Consider the following 17,318-nt stretch of genomic DNA (forward strand, 5'->3'; position numbering starts at 1 on the left):
AGGAACCTGCTGATAGAAAGCAGGAGGCGATCCTGAAGTCTGTATATACACACTCAGGCATTATACTTAGACCAGCTATTGCGTCAGCATGGATGTGCAGTGCTGCCGCTGCGTGGTCAGATTCCCTGTCAGAAAATATTGACACCCTAGACAGGGACACTATTCTGCTAACCATAGAGCATATAAAAGACTCAGTCTTATACATGAGAGATGCACAGAGGGAGATCTGCCGGCTGGCATCTAAAATAAGTGCATTGTCCATTTCTGCTAGGAGAGGCTTATGGACTCGCCAGTGGACAGGGGATGCAGATTCAAAAAGGCACATGGAAGTTTTGCCTTATAAGGGTGAGGAGTTATTCGGGGAAGTCAGCATTTTTACCCCATGTTCCCTCACAGCCTAAAAAGGCGCCGTTTTATCAGGTACAGTCCTTTCGGACTCAGAAAAACAGGCGTGGAAAAGGCGGGTCCTTTCTGTCCAGAGGCAGAGGTAGGGGAAAAAGGCTGCAACAAACAGCAGGTTCCCAGGAGCAAAAGTCCTCCCCCGCTTCTTCCAAGTCCGCCGCATGACGGTGGGGCTCCACAGGCGGAGCCAGGTACGGTGGGGGGCCGCCTCAAAAATTTCTGCGATCAGTGGGCTCGCTCACAGGTGGATCCCTGGATCCTGCAAATAGTATCTCAAGGGTACAAACTGGAATTCGAGGCGTCTCCACCCCACCGGTTCCTAAAATCTGCCTTGCCGATTACTCCTTCAGACAGGGAGGCTGTGCTAGCGGCAATTCACAAGCTGTATTCCCAGCAGGTGATAATCAAGGTGCCCCTACTTCAACAAGGACGGGGTTACTATTCCACACTGTTTGTGGTACCGAAACCGGACGGTTCGGTGAGACCCATTTTAAATTTGAAATCCTTGAACACATACATAAAAAAATTCAAGTTCAAGTTCAAGATGGAATCGCTCAGGGCGGTTATTGCAAGCCTGGACGAGGGGGATTACATGGTATCCCTGGACATCAAGGATGCTTACCTGCATGTCCCCATTTACTATCCTCACTAGGAGTACCTCAGATTTGTGGTACAGGATTGCCATTACCAATTCCAGACGCTGCCGTTTGGACTCTCCACGGCACCGAGGGTGTTTACCAAGGTAATGGCGGAAATGATGATACTCCTTCGAAGAAAGGGAGTTTTAATTATCCCGTACTTGGACGATCTCCTAATAAAGGCGAGGTCCAAGGAGCAGTTGTTGGTGGGAGTAGCACTATCTCAGGAGGTGCTACACCAGCACGGTTGGATTCTGAATATTCCAAAATCACAGCTGGTTCCGACGACACGTCTACTGTTCCTGGGTATGATTCTGGATACAGCTGTGGTGGCTGCAGAGTGCTCATCTTCTAGAGGGCCGCAGATTCGGCATACAGGACTGGGTCCTGGTGACCACGGATGCCAGCCTTCGAGGCTGGGGGGCAGTCACACAGGGAAGAAACTTCCAAGGACTATGGTCGAGTCAGGAGACTTCCCTACACATAAATATTCTGGAACTAAGGGCCATTTACAATGCCCTAAGTCAGGCAAAATCCCTGCTTCTACACCAGCCGGTACTGATCCAGTCAGACAACATCACGGCAGTCGCCCATGTAAATCGACAGGGCAGCACAAGAAGCAGGATGGCAATGGCAGAAGCCACAAGGATTCTCCGATGGGCGGAAAATCACGTACTAGCACTGTCAGCAGTGTTCATTCCGGGAGTGGACAACTGGGAAGCAGACTTTCTCAGCAGGCACGACCTCCACCCGGGAGAGTGGGGACTTCATCCAGAAGTCTTCACGCTGATTGTAAATCGATGGGAACGGCCACAGGTGGACATGATGGCGTCCCGCCTAAACAAAAAACTAGAGAGATATTGCGCCAGGTCAAGGGACCCTCAGGCGATAGCTGTGGACGCTCTAGTGACACCGTGGGTGTACCAGTCAGTTTATGTGTTCCCTCCTCTGCCTCTCATACCAAGGGTACTGAGAATAATAAGAAAACGAGGAGTAAGAACAATACTCGTGGTTCCGGATTGGCCAAGACGAGCGTGGTACCCGGAACTTCAAGAGATGATCTCAGAGGACCCATGACCTCTGCCGCTCAGACAGGACCTGCTGCAGCAGGGGCCCTGTCTGTTCCAAGACTTACCGTGGCTGCGTTTGACGGCATGGCGGTTGAACGCCGGATCCTGAAGGAAAAGGGCATTCCGGAGGAAGTCATTCCTACGCTGATTAAAGCCAGGAAAGATCTAACTGCAAAGCATTATCACTGCATATGGCGGAAATATGTTGCTTGGTGTGAGGCCAAAAAGGCCCCAACAGAGGAATTTCAACTAGGTCGATTTCTGCATTTCCTACAAGCAGGAGTGACTATGGGCCTGAAATTAGGCTCCATTAAGGTACAGATCTCGGCTCTGTCGATTTTCTTCCAGAAAGAATTAGCTTCACTACCTGAAGTTCAGACGTTTGTGAAAGGAGTGCTGCATATTCAGCCCCCGTTTGTGCCTCCAGTGGCACCTTGGGATCTCAACGTGGTGTTGAGTTTCTTAAAATCACATTGGTTTGAGCCACTTAAAACCGTGGATCTAAAATATCTCACGTGGAAAGTGGTCATGTTATTGGCCTTGGCTTCAGCCAGGCGTGTGTCAGAATTGGCAGCTTTGTCATGTAAAAGCCCTTATCTGATTTTCCATATGGATAGGGCGGAATTGAGGACTCGTCCCCAGTTTCTCCCTAAGGTGGTATCAGCTTTTCACTTGAACCAACCTATTGTGGTGCCTGCGGCTACTAGGGACTTGGAGGATTCCAAGTTACTGGACGTAGTCAGGGCCTTGAAAATTTATGTTTCCAGGACGGCTAGAGTCAGGAAAACTGACTCGCTATTTATCCTGTATGCACCCAACAAACTGGGTGCTCCTGCTTCTAAGCAGACTATTGCTCGCTGGATTTGTAGCACAATTCAGCTGGCGCATTCTGCGGCTGGACTGCCGCATCCTAAATCAGTAAAAGCCCTTTCCACAAGGAAGGTGGGCTCATCTTGGGCGGCTGCCCGAGGGGTGTTGGCTTTACAACTTTGCCGAGCTGCTACTTGGTCAGGGGCAAACACGTTTGCAAAATTCTACAAATTTGATACCCTGGCTGAGGAGGACCTTGAGTTCTCTCATTCGGTGCTGCAGAGTCATCCGCACTCTCCCGCCCGTTTGGGAGCTTTGGTATAATCCCCATGGTCCTTTCGGAGTTCCCAGCATCCACTAGGACGTCAGAGAAAATAAGAATTTACTCACCGGTAAATCTATTTCTCGTAGTCCGTAGTGGATGCTGGGCGCCCATCCCAAGTGCGGATTGTCTGCAATACTTGTACATAGTTATTGTTAACTAAAGGGTTATTGTTGAGCCATCTGTTGAGAGGCTCAGTTGTTTTCATACTGTTAAACTGGGTATAGTATCACGAGTTATACGGTGTGATTGGTGTGGCTGTAGGAGTCTTACCCGGGATTCAAAATCCTTCCTTATTATGTCAGCTCGTCCGGGCACAGTGTCCTAACTGAGGCTTGGAGGAGGGTCATAGTGGAAGGAGCCAGTGCACACCAGGTGACCTAAAAGCTTTCTTTAGTTGTGCCCAGTCTCCTGCGGAGCCGCTATTCCCCATGGTCCTTTCGGAGTTCCCAGCACTACGGACTACGAGAAATAGATTTACCGGTGAGTAAAATCTTATTTGTCTGACGTCCTAGTGGATGCTGGGAACTCCGTAAGGACCATGGGGAATAGCGGCTCCGCAGGAGACTGGGCACAAAAAGTAAAAGCTTTAGACTAGCTGGTGTGCACTGGCTCCTCCCCCTATGACCCTCCTCCAAGCCTCAGTTAGATTTTTGTGCCCGAACGAGAAGGGTGCAAGCTAGGTGGCTCTCCTGAGCTGCTTAGAAGTAAAAGTTTAAATAGGTTTTTTATTTTCAGTGAGTCCTGCTGGCAACAGGCTCACTGCATCGTGGGACTAAGGGGAGAAGAAGCGAACTCACCTGACTGCAGAATGGATTGGGCTTTTTGGCTACTGGACATTAGCTCCAGAGGGACGATCACAGGTTCAGCCTGGATGGGTCCCGGAGCCGCGCCGCCGGCCCCCTTACAGAGCCAGAAGAGCGAAGAGGTCTGGAGAAAGCGGCGGCAGAAGACGTTCCTGTCTTCAAATAAGGTAGCGCACAGCACTGCAGCTGTGCGCCATTGCTCTCGGCACACTTCACACTCCGGTCACTGAGGGTGCAGGGCGCTGGGGGGGAGCGCCCTGAGACGCAATAAAAACGATATAAAAACCTTATATGGCTAAAAAAAATGCATCACATATAGCTCCTGGGCTATATGGATGCATTTATCCCCTGCCAGTTTCCTGAAAAAAGCGGGAGAAAAGGCCGCCGTGAAGGGGGCGGAGCCTTTCTCCTCAGCACACAAGCGCCATTTTCTTTCACAGCTCCGCTGGAAGGACGGCTCCCTGACTCTCCCCTGCAGTCCTGCACTACAGAAACAGGGTAAAACAGAGAGGGGGGCACTATTGGCAGCTAATATATAAATACAGCAGCTATAACAGGGAGTAACACTTATATAAGGTTATCCCTGTATATATATATATATATATAGCGCTCTGGTGTGTGCTGGCAAACTCTCCCTCTGTCTCCCCAAAGGGCTAGTTTGGTCCTGTCCTCTATCAGAGCATTCCCTGTGTGTGTGCTGGGTGTCGGTACGATTGTGTCGACATGTATGAGGAGGAAAATGATGTGGAAGCAGAGCAATTGCCTGTGTTAGTGATGTCACCCCCTAGGGAGTCGACACCTGACTGGATGGTAGTAATTAAAGAATTACGTGACAATGTCAGCACTTTGCAAAAAACTGTTGACGACATGAGACAGCCGACAAATCAATTGGTGCCTGTTCAGGCGTCTCAGACACCGTCAGGGGCGCTAAAACGCCCGTTACCTCAGATGGTCGACACAGACCCTGACACGGATACTGAATCCAGTGTCGACGGTGACGAGACAAACGTAATGTCCAGTAGGGCCACACGTTACATGATCACGGCAATGAAGGAGGCATTGAACATTTCTGACACTACAAGTACCACAAAAAAGGGTATTATGTGGGGTGTGAAAAAACTACCAGTGGTTTTTCCTGAGTCAGATGAATTAAATGAGGTGTGTGATAAAGCGTGGGTTTCCCCCGATAAAAAACTGCTGATTTCTAATAAATTATTGGCACTATACCCTTTCCCGCCAGAGGTTAGGGCACGTTGGGAAACACCCCCTAGGGTAGATAAGGCGCTCACACGCTTATCAAAACAAGTGGCGTTACCGTCTCCTGATACGGCCGCTCTCAAGGAACCAGCTGATAGAAGGCTGGAAAATATCTTAAAAGGTATATACACACATACCGGCAGGCCTGGCCAACCTGTGGCTCTCCAGATGTAGTGAAACTACACATCCCAGCATGCCCTGCCACAGTTTTAGCGTTCCCTAATAACAAAACTGTGGCAAGGCATGATGGGACCTGTAGTTTTACAACAGCTGGAGAGCCACAGGTTGGCCAGGCCTGCATACCGGTGTTATACTGCGACCAGCGATCGCCTCAGCCTGGATGTGCAGCGCTGGAGTGGCTTGGTCGGATTCCCTGACGGAAAATATTGATACCCTGGATAGGGACAGTGTATTATTAACTATAGAGCATTTGAAGGATGCATTACTATATATGCGAGATGCACAGAGGGATATTTGCACCCTGGCATCTAGAGTAAGTGCGATGTCCATTTCTGCCAGAAGAACGTTATGGACGCGACAGTGGTCAGGTGATGCGGATTCCAAACGACATATGGAAGTATTGCCGTATAAAGGGGAGGAGTTATTTGGGGTCGGTCTATCGGACCTGGTGGCCACAGCAACGGCTGGAAAATCCACCTTTTTACCCCAGGTCACCTCTCAGCAGAAAAAGACAGTCTTTTCAAACCCAGTCCTTTCGTCCCTATAAGGGCAAGAGGGAAAAAGGCCGCTCGTTCCTGCCCCGGGGCAGAGGAAGGGGAAAAAGACTGCACCATGCAGCCTCTTCCCAGGAGCAGAAGCCCTCCCCCGCTTCTGCCAAGTCCTCAGCATGACGCTGGGGCTCTGCAAGCAGATTCGGGCACGGTGGGGGGCCGTCTCATGAATTTCAGCGCGCAGTGGGCTCACTCGCAAGTTGACCCCTGGATCCTGCAGGTAGTATCACAGGGGTACAAATTGGAATTCGAGACGTCTCCCCCTCGCTGGTTCCTGAAGTCTGCTCTACCAACGTCTCCCTCCGACAGGGAGGCAGTATTGGAAGCTATTCACAAGCTGTATTCCCAGCAGGTGATAATCAAGGTACCCCTCCTACAACAGGGAAAGGGGTATTATTCCACGCTGTTTGTGGTACCGAAGCCGGACGGCTCGGTGAGACCAATTTTAAATCTAAAATCTTTGAACACTTACATAAAAAGGTTCAAATTCAAGATGGAGTCACTCAGAGCAGTGATAGCGAACCTGGAAGAAGGGGACTATATGGTATCTCTAGACATCAAGGATGCTTATCTCCATGTCCCAATCTACCCTTCTCACCAAAGGTACCTCAGGTTTGTGATACAAAACTGTCATTATCAGTTTCAGACGCTGCCGTTTGGATTGTCCACGGCACCACGGGTCTTTACCAAGGTAATAGCCGAAATGATGATTCTTCTTCGAAGAAAAGGCGTATTAATTATCCCTTACTTGGACGTTCTCCTGATAAGGGCAAGGTCCAGGGAACAGTTAGAGGTCGGAGTAGCACTATCTCAGGTAGTGCTACGTCAGCACGGGTGGATTCTAAATATCCCAAAATCACAGCTGATTCCAACAACACGTCTACTGTTCCTAGGGATGATTCTGGACACAGTCCAGAAAAAGGTGTTTCTCCCGGAGGAGAAGGCCAGGGAGTTATCCGAGCTAGTCAGGAACCTCCTAAAACCAGGACAAGTGTCAGTGCATCAGTGCACGAGAGTCCTGGGAAAAATGGTGGCTTCTTACGAAGCGATTCCATTCGGAAGATTCCATGCAAGAACTTTTCAGTGGGATCTGCTGGACAAATGGTCCGGATCGCATCTTCAGATGCATCAGCGGATAACCCTATCTCCAAGGACAAGGGTATCTCTCCTGTGGTGGTTACAGAAGGCTCATCTTCTCGAGGGCCGCAGATTCGGCATTCAGGATTGGATGCTGGTAACCACGGATGCCAGCCTGAGAGGCTGGGGAGCAGTCACACAGGGAAGAAATTTCCAGGGCTTGTGGTCAAGCATGGAAACGTCTCTTCACATAAATATCCTAGAGATAAGGGCCATTTACAATGCCCTAAGTCAAGCAAGGCCTCTGCTTCAGGGTCAACCGGTATTGATCCAGTCGGACAACATCACGGCTGTCGCCCACGTAAACAGACAGGGCGGCACAAGAAGCAGGAGGGCAATGGCAGAAGCTGCAAGGATTCTCCGCTGGGCGGAAAATCATGTGATAGCACTGTCAGCAGTGTTCATTCCGGGAGTGGACAACTGGGAAGCAGACTTCCTCAGCAGACACGACCTCCACCCGGGGGAGTGGGGACTTCATCCAGAAGTCTTCCAAGTGATTGTAAACCGTTGGGAAAAACCAAAGGTGGACATGATGGCGTCCCGTCTCAACAAGAAACTGGACAGATATTGCGCCAGGTCAAGGGACCCTCAGGCAATAGCGGTGGACGCTCTGGTAACTCCGTGGGTGTTCCAGTCGGTATATGTGTTCCCTCCTCTTCCTCTCATACCAAAAGTACTGAGAATCATAAGAAGGAGAGGAGTAAGAACGATACTCGTGGCTCCGGATTGGCCAAGAAGAACTTGGTACCCGGAGCTGCAAGAGATGCTCGCGGAGGATCCGTGGCCTCTACCTCTAAGGAAGGACCTGCTCCAGCAGGGACCTTGTCTGTTCCAAGACTTACCGCGGCTGCGTTTGACGGCATGGCGGTTGAACGCCGGATCCTGATGGAAAGGGGCATTCCAGATGAAGTCATCCCTACCCTGATCAAGGCCAGGAAGGATGTAACTGCAAAACATTATCATCGCATTTGGCGAAAATATGTTGCGTGGTGTGAGGCCAAGAAGGCCCCTACGGAGGAATTTCAACTGGGTCGTTTCCTACATTTCCTGCAAGCAGGATTGTCTATGGGCCTAAAATTAGGATCCATTAAGGTTCAAATTTCGGCCCTGTCGATCTTCTTCCAGAAAGAACTGGCTTCAGTGCCTGAAGTTCAGACGTTTGTCAAAGGGGTACTGCATATACAGCCTCCTTTTGTGCCTCCAGTGGCACCTTGGGATCTCCATGTAGTTTTAGGGTTCCTAAAATCACATTGGTTTGAACCACTTGCCACAGTGGATTTAAAATATCTCACATGGTAAGTGGTAATGCTGTTGGCCCTGGCTTCAGCCAGGCGCGTATCAGAATTGGCGGCTTTATCCTATAAAAGCCCTTACCTGATATTTCATTCGGATAGGGCGGAATTGAGGACTCGTCCTCAATTTCTCCCTAAGGTGGTTTCAGCGTTTCATATGAATCAACCTATTGTGGTACCTGTGGCTACTAGGGACTTGGAGGACTCCAAGTTGCTGGACGTAGTCAGGGCCCTGAAAATATATGTTTCCAGGATGGCTGGAGTCAGAAAATCTGACTCGCTGTTTATACTGTATGCACCCAACAAGCTGGGTGCTCCTGCTTCTAAGCAGACGATTGCTCGTTGGATTTGTAGTACAATTCAACTTGCACATTCTGTGGCAGGCCTGCCACAGCCAAAATCTGTAAAAGCCCATTCCACAAGGAAGGTGGGCTCATCTTGGGCGGCTGCCCGAGGGGTCTCGGCTTTACAACTTTGCCGAGCAGCTACTTGGTCAGGGGCAAACACGTTTGCTAAATTCTACAAATTTGATACCCTGGCTGAGGAGGACCTGGAGTTCTCTCATTCGGTGCTGCAGAGTCATCCGCACTCTCCCGCCCGTTTGGGAGCTTTGGTATAATCCCCATGGTCCTTACGGAGTTCCCAGCATCCACTAGGACGTCAGAGAAAATAAGAATTTACTTACCGATAATTCTATTTCTCATAGTCCGTAGTGGATGCTGGGCGCCCATCCCAAGTGCAGATTGTCTGCAATACTTGTTTATAGTTATTGTTACAAACAAATCGGGTTGTTTATTGTTGGAAGCCATCTTTTCAGAGGCTCCTACGGTTATCATACTGTTAACTGGGTTCAGATCACGAGTTGTACGGTGTGATTGGTGTGGCTGGTATGAGTCTTACCTGGGATTCAAGATCCTTCCTTATTATGTACGCTCGTCCGGGCACAGTATCTTAACTGAGGCTTGGAGGAGGGTCATAGGGGGAGGAGCCAGTGCACACCAGCTAGTCTAAAGCTTTTACTTTTTGTGCCCAGTCTCCTGCGGAGCCGCTATTCCCCATGGTCCTTACGGAGTTCCCAGCATCCACTACGGACTATGAGAAATAGAATTATCGGTAAGTAAATTCTTATTTTTCTCCCCTCCTATCCGGGACCATCTGTCCAGTCCTTTTGGTCTCACAGATTTCGATCTAAGGCCAGAGGTGCCTCCAATTTCACTAGAGGCACCAAAGGTAAGTCCAGAAAACCTGCCAGCACCAGCTCTCAGGAACAGTCCACCGGTTCTGTGTCCACTAAGGCCTCAGCATGACTGTGCCCACCCACCCCAAGGGGATCTCGAGGTGGGAGCTCGACTGTGTCACTTCAGCCATGTCTGGGAGACTTCCTGCCAGGATACCTGGGTCAGAGATCTAATTTCTCAGGGCTGCAAGCTGGAGTTCGACAGTACTCCTCCCCAACGATTTTTCAAGTCGAGCATACCAGCTTTGGAGGATATGCAAGTTACGTTGCAGCAGGCCATCCAAAAGTTGGTCCAGTCCCATGTCATTGTTCCAGTACCAATACTGCAATGCGGCATGGGGTTTTACTCAAACCTGTTTGTGGTGCCGAAACCGGACGGTTCGGTCAGACCTATTTTAAATCTAAAATCTTTGAATCCTTATTTGAAGGTGTTCAAGTTCAAGATGGAATCCCTGTGAGCAGTGATTGCGGGCCTGAAAGAACAGGAATTTATGGTCTTCTTGGACATCAAGGATGCCTGACTTCCAATTCCAGGCACTGCCCTTCGGTCTGTCCACAGCCCTGAGGGTATTCACGAAGGTGATGGCAGAGATGATGTTCCAACTCCGGGTCCAGGGGGTCAATGTTGTCCCTTATCTGGATGATCTTCTGATAAAAGCATGATCCAAAGAGCTTTTGTTGCTCCATACCGACCGCACTATCCATCTTCTGTCGGACTCCTCAATTTACAGAAGTCCCACCTGGAGCCAACTCAGAGGCTCCTGTTCCTGGGGATGTTGCTGGATACTGTGGCCCAGAAGGTGTTTCTACCAGAGGACAAGGCGAATACACTTCAGGAAATGGTCCGCATGGTGCTCAGACCTACTCGAGTGTCCGTTCATCTTTTCGTTTGCATACAATTGTTGGGAAAGATGGTTGCCTCCTACGAGGCGATCCAGTATGGGAAGTCCCATGCCAAAACGTTTCAGTTGGATCTCCTGAGCAAGTGGTCTGGATCGCATCTACAGATGCACCGGATGATTCGGCTGTCACCTCAGGCCAGGGTTTCCCTCCTGTGGTGGCTACAGTCCTCCAATCTCCTGGAAGGCCGGAGTTTCGGGATTCAGGATTGGACCCTCCTCACGTCGGATGCAAGTCTACGGGGATGGGGAGTTGTCACCCAAGGGGCGCAGTTCCAGGGCAGGTGGTCAGTCCACGAGGCCCTCCTTCCGATCAACATTCTGGAACTTTGGGTGATCTACAATGCTCTGCTTCAGGCCTCTCCTCTGCTCAAGGATCACGCGATCCAGGTACAGTCGGACAACGCCACAGCAGTGGCGTATATCAATCGACAAGAAGGGACAAAAAGAAGAGCCTGCATGCGAGAGGTGCCAAAGATGATACTCTGGGCGGAAAGAAATGCAGGAGCAATGTCAGCAATCTTCAATCCGGGTGTGGACAACTGGGAGGCGGACTTCCTGAGTCGTCACGATCTCCACCCGGGGGAGTGGGTGTTCTAGCAGATCATCAACCGTTGGGGTTGCCCACAAATAGACATGATGGCTTCTCGGCTCAACAACAAACTTCCCTGGTATGCTCACGGGCCAGGGATCCTCAGGCGAGGGCAGTGGACGCACTGACGTTGCCTTGGCCGTACCGGCTTGTCTACCTGTTACCTCCGATTTTACATTGCTCCCAAGGGTGCAAAAGCAAATCAGGAATCAAGGTGTTCAGGCAATTCTGATTGCCCCAGATTGGCCTCGGAGGGCGTGGTACGTGGATCTTCTGGACATGTCCGTCGACCCTTGGCCTCTACCACTCAGAAGAGGTCTGATTCAACAAGGACCGTTCGTCTACCCAGACTTACGGCAACTGACTTCGTTTGACAGCATGGAGGCTGAGCGGAACATCCTAGCTCACAAGGGCCTTTCCAAGAAGGTTATTACTACCATGGTTCAGGCCAGGAAACCTGTGACGTCAAAACACTATCATCATATCTGGAGGAGATGTGTCTCTTGGTGCGAGGAATGCACGTATCCGCCTGCAGAGTTTCACTTGCAACGTTTCTTACGTTTCCTGCAGGCGTAGATAAGGGCTTGCTTCTGGGGTCCATTAAGGTCCAGATTTCAGCCCTCTCCATTTTCTTCTGAAGAAATTGGCAGTGTTGCCAGAAGTTCCCACTTTCTTGCAAGGGGTACTCCACATACAACCTCCTTTTGTGCCGCCTACGGCACCCTGGGATTTGGATGTAGTGTTGGCATTTCTACAGTCCTTCTGGTTTGAACCTCTGATGACGGTAGAAGACAAGTACCTCACATGGAAGACAGTGATGTTGTTGGCCCTAGCTTCTGCTCGACGTGTTTCAGAATTGGGGGACTTTATCGTGTAAAAGTCCATACTTGGTCTTTTACGAGGACAGAGCGGAGCTCCAGACTAGACAGCAGTTCCTGCCGAAGGTTGTCTCCGCATTTCATCTGAATTAACCTATTGTGATTCCGTCCAGTTCTGACGCTTCTGCTCTTCCGGAGGCATGGATGCTGTGCGTGCCTTGAAGATCTATGTCAAGCGTACAGCTCGGGTCAGAAAAACGGATTCCTTGTTCGTGCTCTATTATGCGCAGAAGAAGGGTTGCCCTGCTTCAAAGCAGTCCATTGCTCGTTGGATTAGGTTTACTATCCAACAGGCTATGTGTCGGCAGCCTTACCTGTTCCTAAATCTCTAAAGGCCCACTCTACAAGATCAGGGGGTTCTTCCTGGGCGGCTGCCCGTGGAGTCTTGGCCTTACAACTTTGAGCTGCTACCGGGTCGGGGAAGAACACCTGTGTGAAGTTCTACAAATTTGATATCCTGGCCAAAGAGGATACCCAGGTTGGGCAGGTGGTGCTGCAGCAGTCTCTGCACGTTCCCGTCCGTTCTGGAAGCTTTGGGACGTCCCCATCGTATTAGATTCCCCAATATCTCTTATGAATGCTAGAAAAAATAGGATTTTAATACCCACTGGTAAATCCTTTTCTCATAGTCCATAATGGATATTGGGCGCCCGCCTCAGTGCGTTGACTTTTCTGCAGGTTAATGTTATGTGGTTACCTGTTCAGCTGTTGTTACCAGCTGTTGCTGGTTGTTGTATGTTAGTGGTGTGCTGGTATGTAGATCTCACCACCCTTTGTTATCATGTTCCTTCTCTCATATATGGCCTTTCTCCTTCGGGCACGTTTTTATCTATAACTGCCTGTGGGAGGGGGCACAAAGGGGAGGAGCCGGCACACCCAGTTGAAGAAATGTAAAGTGCACTGGCTCCTTTGGCCCCCGTCTATACCCACATCGTATTAGATTCCCCAATATCTCTTATGGACTACGAGAAAAGGATTTACCGGTAGGTATTAAAATCCTATTATTGAGTTATCCTATATATTGCAGTAAATACAACTAGTTATATTCATTATATATTCCACCTACTTTTGAATTATCCGGACAGTGATGGCCCATTATAAAACATTGGTTTTGTGAGAGAAAGTATATGAAGAAAAATAAATTAGGATGCACGAGTTTTAAAGTAGGGACATATCTTAAAGCTAGCATCCTGGCATTACAGCAGCATCATATTTCTTGTAGTGGATGTAAGTCATCTGTTTAGACTTTATTTTACATGCACAGTATATACACTATGTGATGTTTCAATGTAATACATACGTTTTATCAGCAGCCGGCTGTCATGATACTGACAGCGGGATACCGGCCATCCGTATGCCGGGAGCGGGGTGAGCGCTAGAAAGCCCCTTGCGGGATCACTGCACTCGCCGCACTGCGAGGTTTCGTGGACACCCATAGAGAGAAAAGCCTGTGGTGCCGGGATTCCGGTGGCGGCATTGTGACCGCTGGGATTTTGACAGGCGGTCTCGTGATTGCCTCCCGTTTCAACTTCACGTAGGCATATTAGGTATAACATTGTTCTTAGTAATTGTAAGCCTGCTTTTTCCACAGACTATGGCTCACTCCACAAAATCACTACCTTCGTGTTGTGGATTTAATGAAAATAATGTCATTATTCTCCTACATTCCTGGAATGTCCAAGAGACGCCTGATTTTTGATGAGCTCTAGTGGATTTCTAGGAGAGTAGAGCAGCCGTGGCGATCTCACACACTTCTCCAGTGAACAGCTTCATTGTGACCCCGCCCACTGCTGCACAGTATCAGGAGGCAAGGCTGAGATGGCATAGTTCACTCTGCCACACCTCTCGCACCGCCCTTATTAACATCACCCTCTTGGATATTCCAGATGCAACATCAAAAATGTCAGCAGTATGATATGTAGTAACTGTCTTGAATTAACTTTTTGCTTGTCAGGGCAGCTTGTATTGAGTGTATTGACATTTGCTCTCCAGGTTTCCATGGACATAATTCACATTCTGAAGAGTAGAACATGCCTCTAACAGGAACAAAGCTGTATATTTCTTTATGCTGACAGGATGAGGAGGTCAGCAGATTTATAATTAGTTAAACAGCAAGCAGGAAACTATGGAGGAACAAATAGAGGGGGCCGTACTCAGTGCTATTTGCTAGAGACCGAGATGACTTTGCAGGTATGTCAAATGGATGTTTCAGGAATTGCACGTAGGCCCATACTACATAATGTGATACTTAAATATTTTCAATTACATATGAACGTTATTGCTGTTTACGTTCATTTATCATTTAGTGTAATGTCCCTGTTATTTCATGTATGTTGGCGGTACAGAACCACTTCTAGTTCAGTTTGCTGAATTCATTTCTCAGTATCTGGGAGTGTTTAATATACATCATACATCTACTTTGTATTGGTGTGTATCGTGTGCCACTCATCATATTGATCCCAGCATTGAGATGGCCGCTGGGGGGTTTGCGCAATGAAGTTCTATTACCACTCTATGGGTGTCGTGGACACCCACGAGTGAGATTATCCCTGTTAGTCGGCATTCCGGGTGGTTGGGATTTACAGTAGGTGACGGTCACATAACTACATCCCACTTTGAACATGTACAGTAATACCCCTTCACACCGAGCCTTTGATATTGCTGGGAAACCCGGGTCCTGGCTGGTTGTGAAAGGGTGTGTCCTGGATCTATTGCCAGGGTTGCGACCAGGCTCTGACCTGGATAGTCTGCAGTGTTAAAGTGCATCCTGGGTTATCTGACCTGGATCACCGGTGCTTGGAGATGATGTCATCTCTGAGTGCCAGCAAAAGGGACGACCTGGCAATAATCCGGGTCCAGTCTGCACTGTTTAAATCAGCTGAGACACAGCTTGAAAAAGTGTTCAATAACCCAGTTTGAACCCGGGCTTTTATTCTGAAAGGGTTTTAATTCATGTTCAGTTTCAGTCTAATCTATGCACCTGACACAGTATGTTTGGCAATTTGTTCTTGGATATATGGCAATACGGTTTTCCACACAACAGCGCTCAGAGTGCACAGTACTTCTCATCTCTTTGCATCAGATCAGCTTAGTTAGCGTATTGGTTATGGGTATATGTTGATGCATTCTAGAGCCGGAACATATTTACTGTCAGGCAATAACATTACTGTTAGACCAAATCTTTGCAAGGCTAATACTTATTTTAAAACTCAATCTACATAGTAACTTTTCATACATGTGAAAATGATTAATGAACAATATTTAGGTATGATCTACTTACAGTATGTACTACAATGTGGCATTTTGCTGACAGAAATCATACATGATGATTATGCCTCTTGAATTGGGTTTTACCCAGCAGTTTACAGGCACAGGCTGGTCCCACATGAGAAACACTCCACTCACCACTCTTCACTCACTCCCATCTTTAACTAAACAGCCGTGCGAGTTTCGTTCACACCTCGTCTCCACTGGTCTTCTGGCCTATATACCAGAGCTAGACCTGTCATGGAATACTTCATCAATATAACAGTGGCTGCATACAGTAAGTTAAGGTTATAGTTCTCCTTGTGTGCTGCATAACCAGGGCAGTAATGGAGACATTTTAGGAAGAGAGTATTTGCATCAGATTTACCATTTAGGTTCGGTGGTCCTTTTAACTTTGAAAATGCTGTGGCCGCTGAGAAGTAGACTTCTGGGTTTGCCCCCAAAATCATAGTTCGGAAGGGGTTGTACATAGTCTAGTGTAGCATACATTGCTGCTAAATAGTAATCAGGAGTCATCATGCCTCTATTTATACAGGGAATTGCATTTCATGCAATTTAATGACAACTTTCAAACACTGTAGGAGTTAACTCCTGAAATATGTTGTCACAGTGGGCATATCTGGTAAGGGAATCCCAGATCGGCAGAGAGGCCGTATGGGTATATATGTTTAAACACATCTGACACATCTAAACACATCTGACAGTGGGGACCTGCAACATTTTACTTATTCTATAGCTCATATTCCGTTGCACTTTACACCTGGTAACAAAACAGTAATAAAATAAGACTGGGTAATTACAGACAGGCAAAGAGGTAAGAGGGGCCTGCTTGTAGACTTACAATATAACGCATGTCTCTTTCGTGCCATTATCCCTTCCTCATTGGAGTACAGCACCTGCATTAGCCTGCTTGCAGCAGGGGCCGCACACTATGTTCTTGCTGTTATACAGGAAACTGCTCCACACGGGAAGCAGTCAATTTACTGGCTGTCGGGATCCCGGCTGTCAGATTATCGACGCCGGGAATCCCTACACCCAGTTAAATATTCCGACCGCTGCCTGGAATCCCCACTTGGGTGGTGGTCCACGCCACCACCCAAGGAGGAATATAACCTTGTGGTGTGGTCGCCACCAGGCCCGAAGCGTGGCGAGCGCAGTGAGCCCGCAATTGGGACACAATGCACTCGCTGCTGGTATCTCAACATCTGTCTCCTGACCACTGAGATTCTGACAGCCGGGATATCATACCGATCCCCTCCACACAGCCTGTTTTTATTTTTTTTTATTTTTTTTAAGCATTGTGTTGTACATGTTTTATTACAGATGGCAAGCATGCCAGCAAAAGCGTTTCCCCACCATCCAGTTCTGTTTATAGTAAAAGCCTATGGTGGCAGAGCAGCTTATTTACTAAAGTAAATGTATTTATCTATGTATTAACAGTTTCTTATATAGCACAGCAAATTCCATTGCGCTTTACATTTGGAAACAACAATGATAAAACAAAACAAAACTGGGTAATAACAAACTGTCATAGAGGCAGGAGTGCACTGCTTGCAAGCTTACAGTCTTGCAGTGTATCCCTTGAAAACGGCATAGTGTGTAACCAGCTTAACACACAGCAGAAAGACATTAGTAAGAAAAATAAAAAAACATACGTAAATGTGCTCTCATTTGTTTTTGAGAAAAACCTTGGAATTCTTTGCAGCCCATCAGCAGTTTTGAAAAAGAATTTTACAGATATCACAAAAATGTTCCCTAATTTGAGTATCCGTTTGCCAGCTTGTGAGACCTCCAAAAGCAGGAATAGGACTGGCTGTGAGTCGCTGTTTGTCTTTCGAAACCTATTTGAGCAGTGCATATGACTGGCAACACTTCAAGTCCAAAGAAAGAACATGATCTACTATAAAGCTGGGTACACACTACCTGATAAGTGGCGCCGATCTGCATGGCGATTGTCAGATCGGTGCGCACCCATACACA

General features: G+C 48.3%; 1 protein-coding gene across 2 annotated transcripts in view; it reads left to right on the top strand.

Annotated features, from left to right (window-relative positions):
• The window catches only part of TTYH2 (tweety family member 2), a 315,012-nt gene that overhangs the window by 49,826 nt on the left and 247,868 nt on the right, over nucleotides 1-17,318 (top strand). Inside the window, exon 2 of one of the 2 annotated variants that reach the window (XM_063961178.1) lies at nucleotides 14,064-14,261. The exons of the other annotated variant lie outside the window; for it this stretch is intronic. Coding sequence (XP_063817248.1) covers nucleotides 14,250-14,261 — 12 coding nt within the window. The 5' untranslated portion in view covers nucleotides 14,064-14,249. The remainder of the gene's footprint in view (nucleotides 1-14,063; nucleotides 14,262-17,318) is intronic. 2 annotated transcript variants of the gene reach the window in all.

Source organism: Pseudophryne corroboree, chromosome 3 (assembly GCF_028390025.1).
Source record: "Pseudophryne corroboree isolate aPseCor3 chromosome 3, aPseCor3.hap2, whole genome shotgun sequence".
Classification (NCBI taxonomy): Eukaryota; Metazoa; Chordata; class Amphibia; order Anura; family Myobatrachidae; genus Pseudophryne; species Pseudophryne corroboree.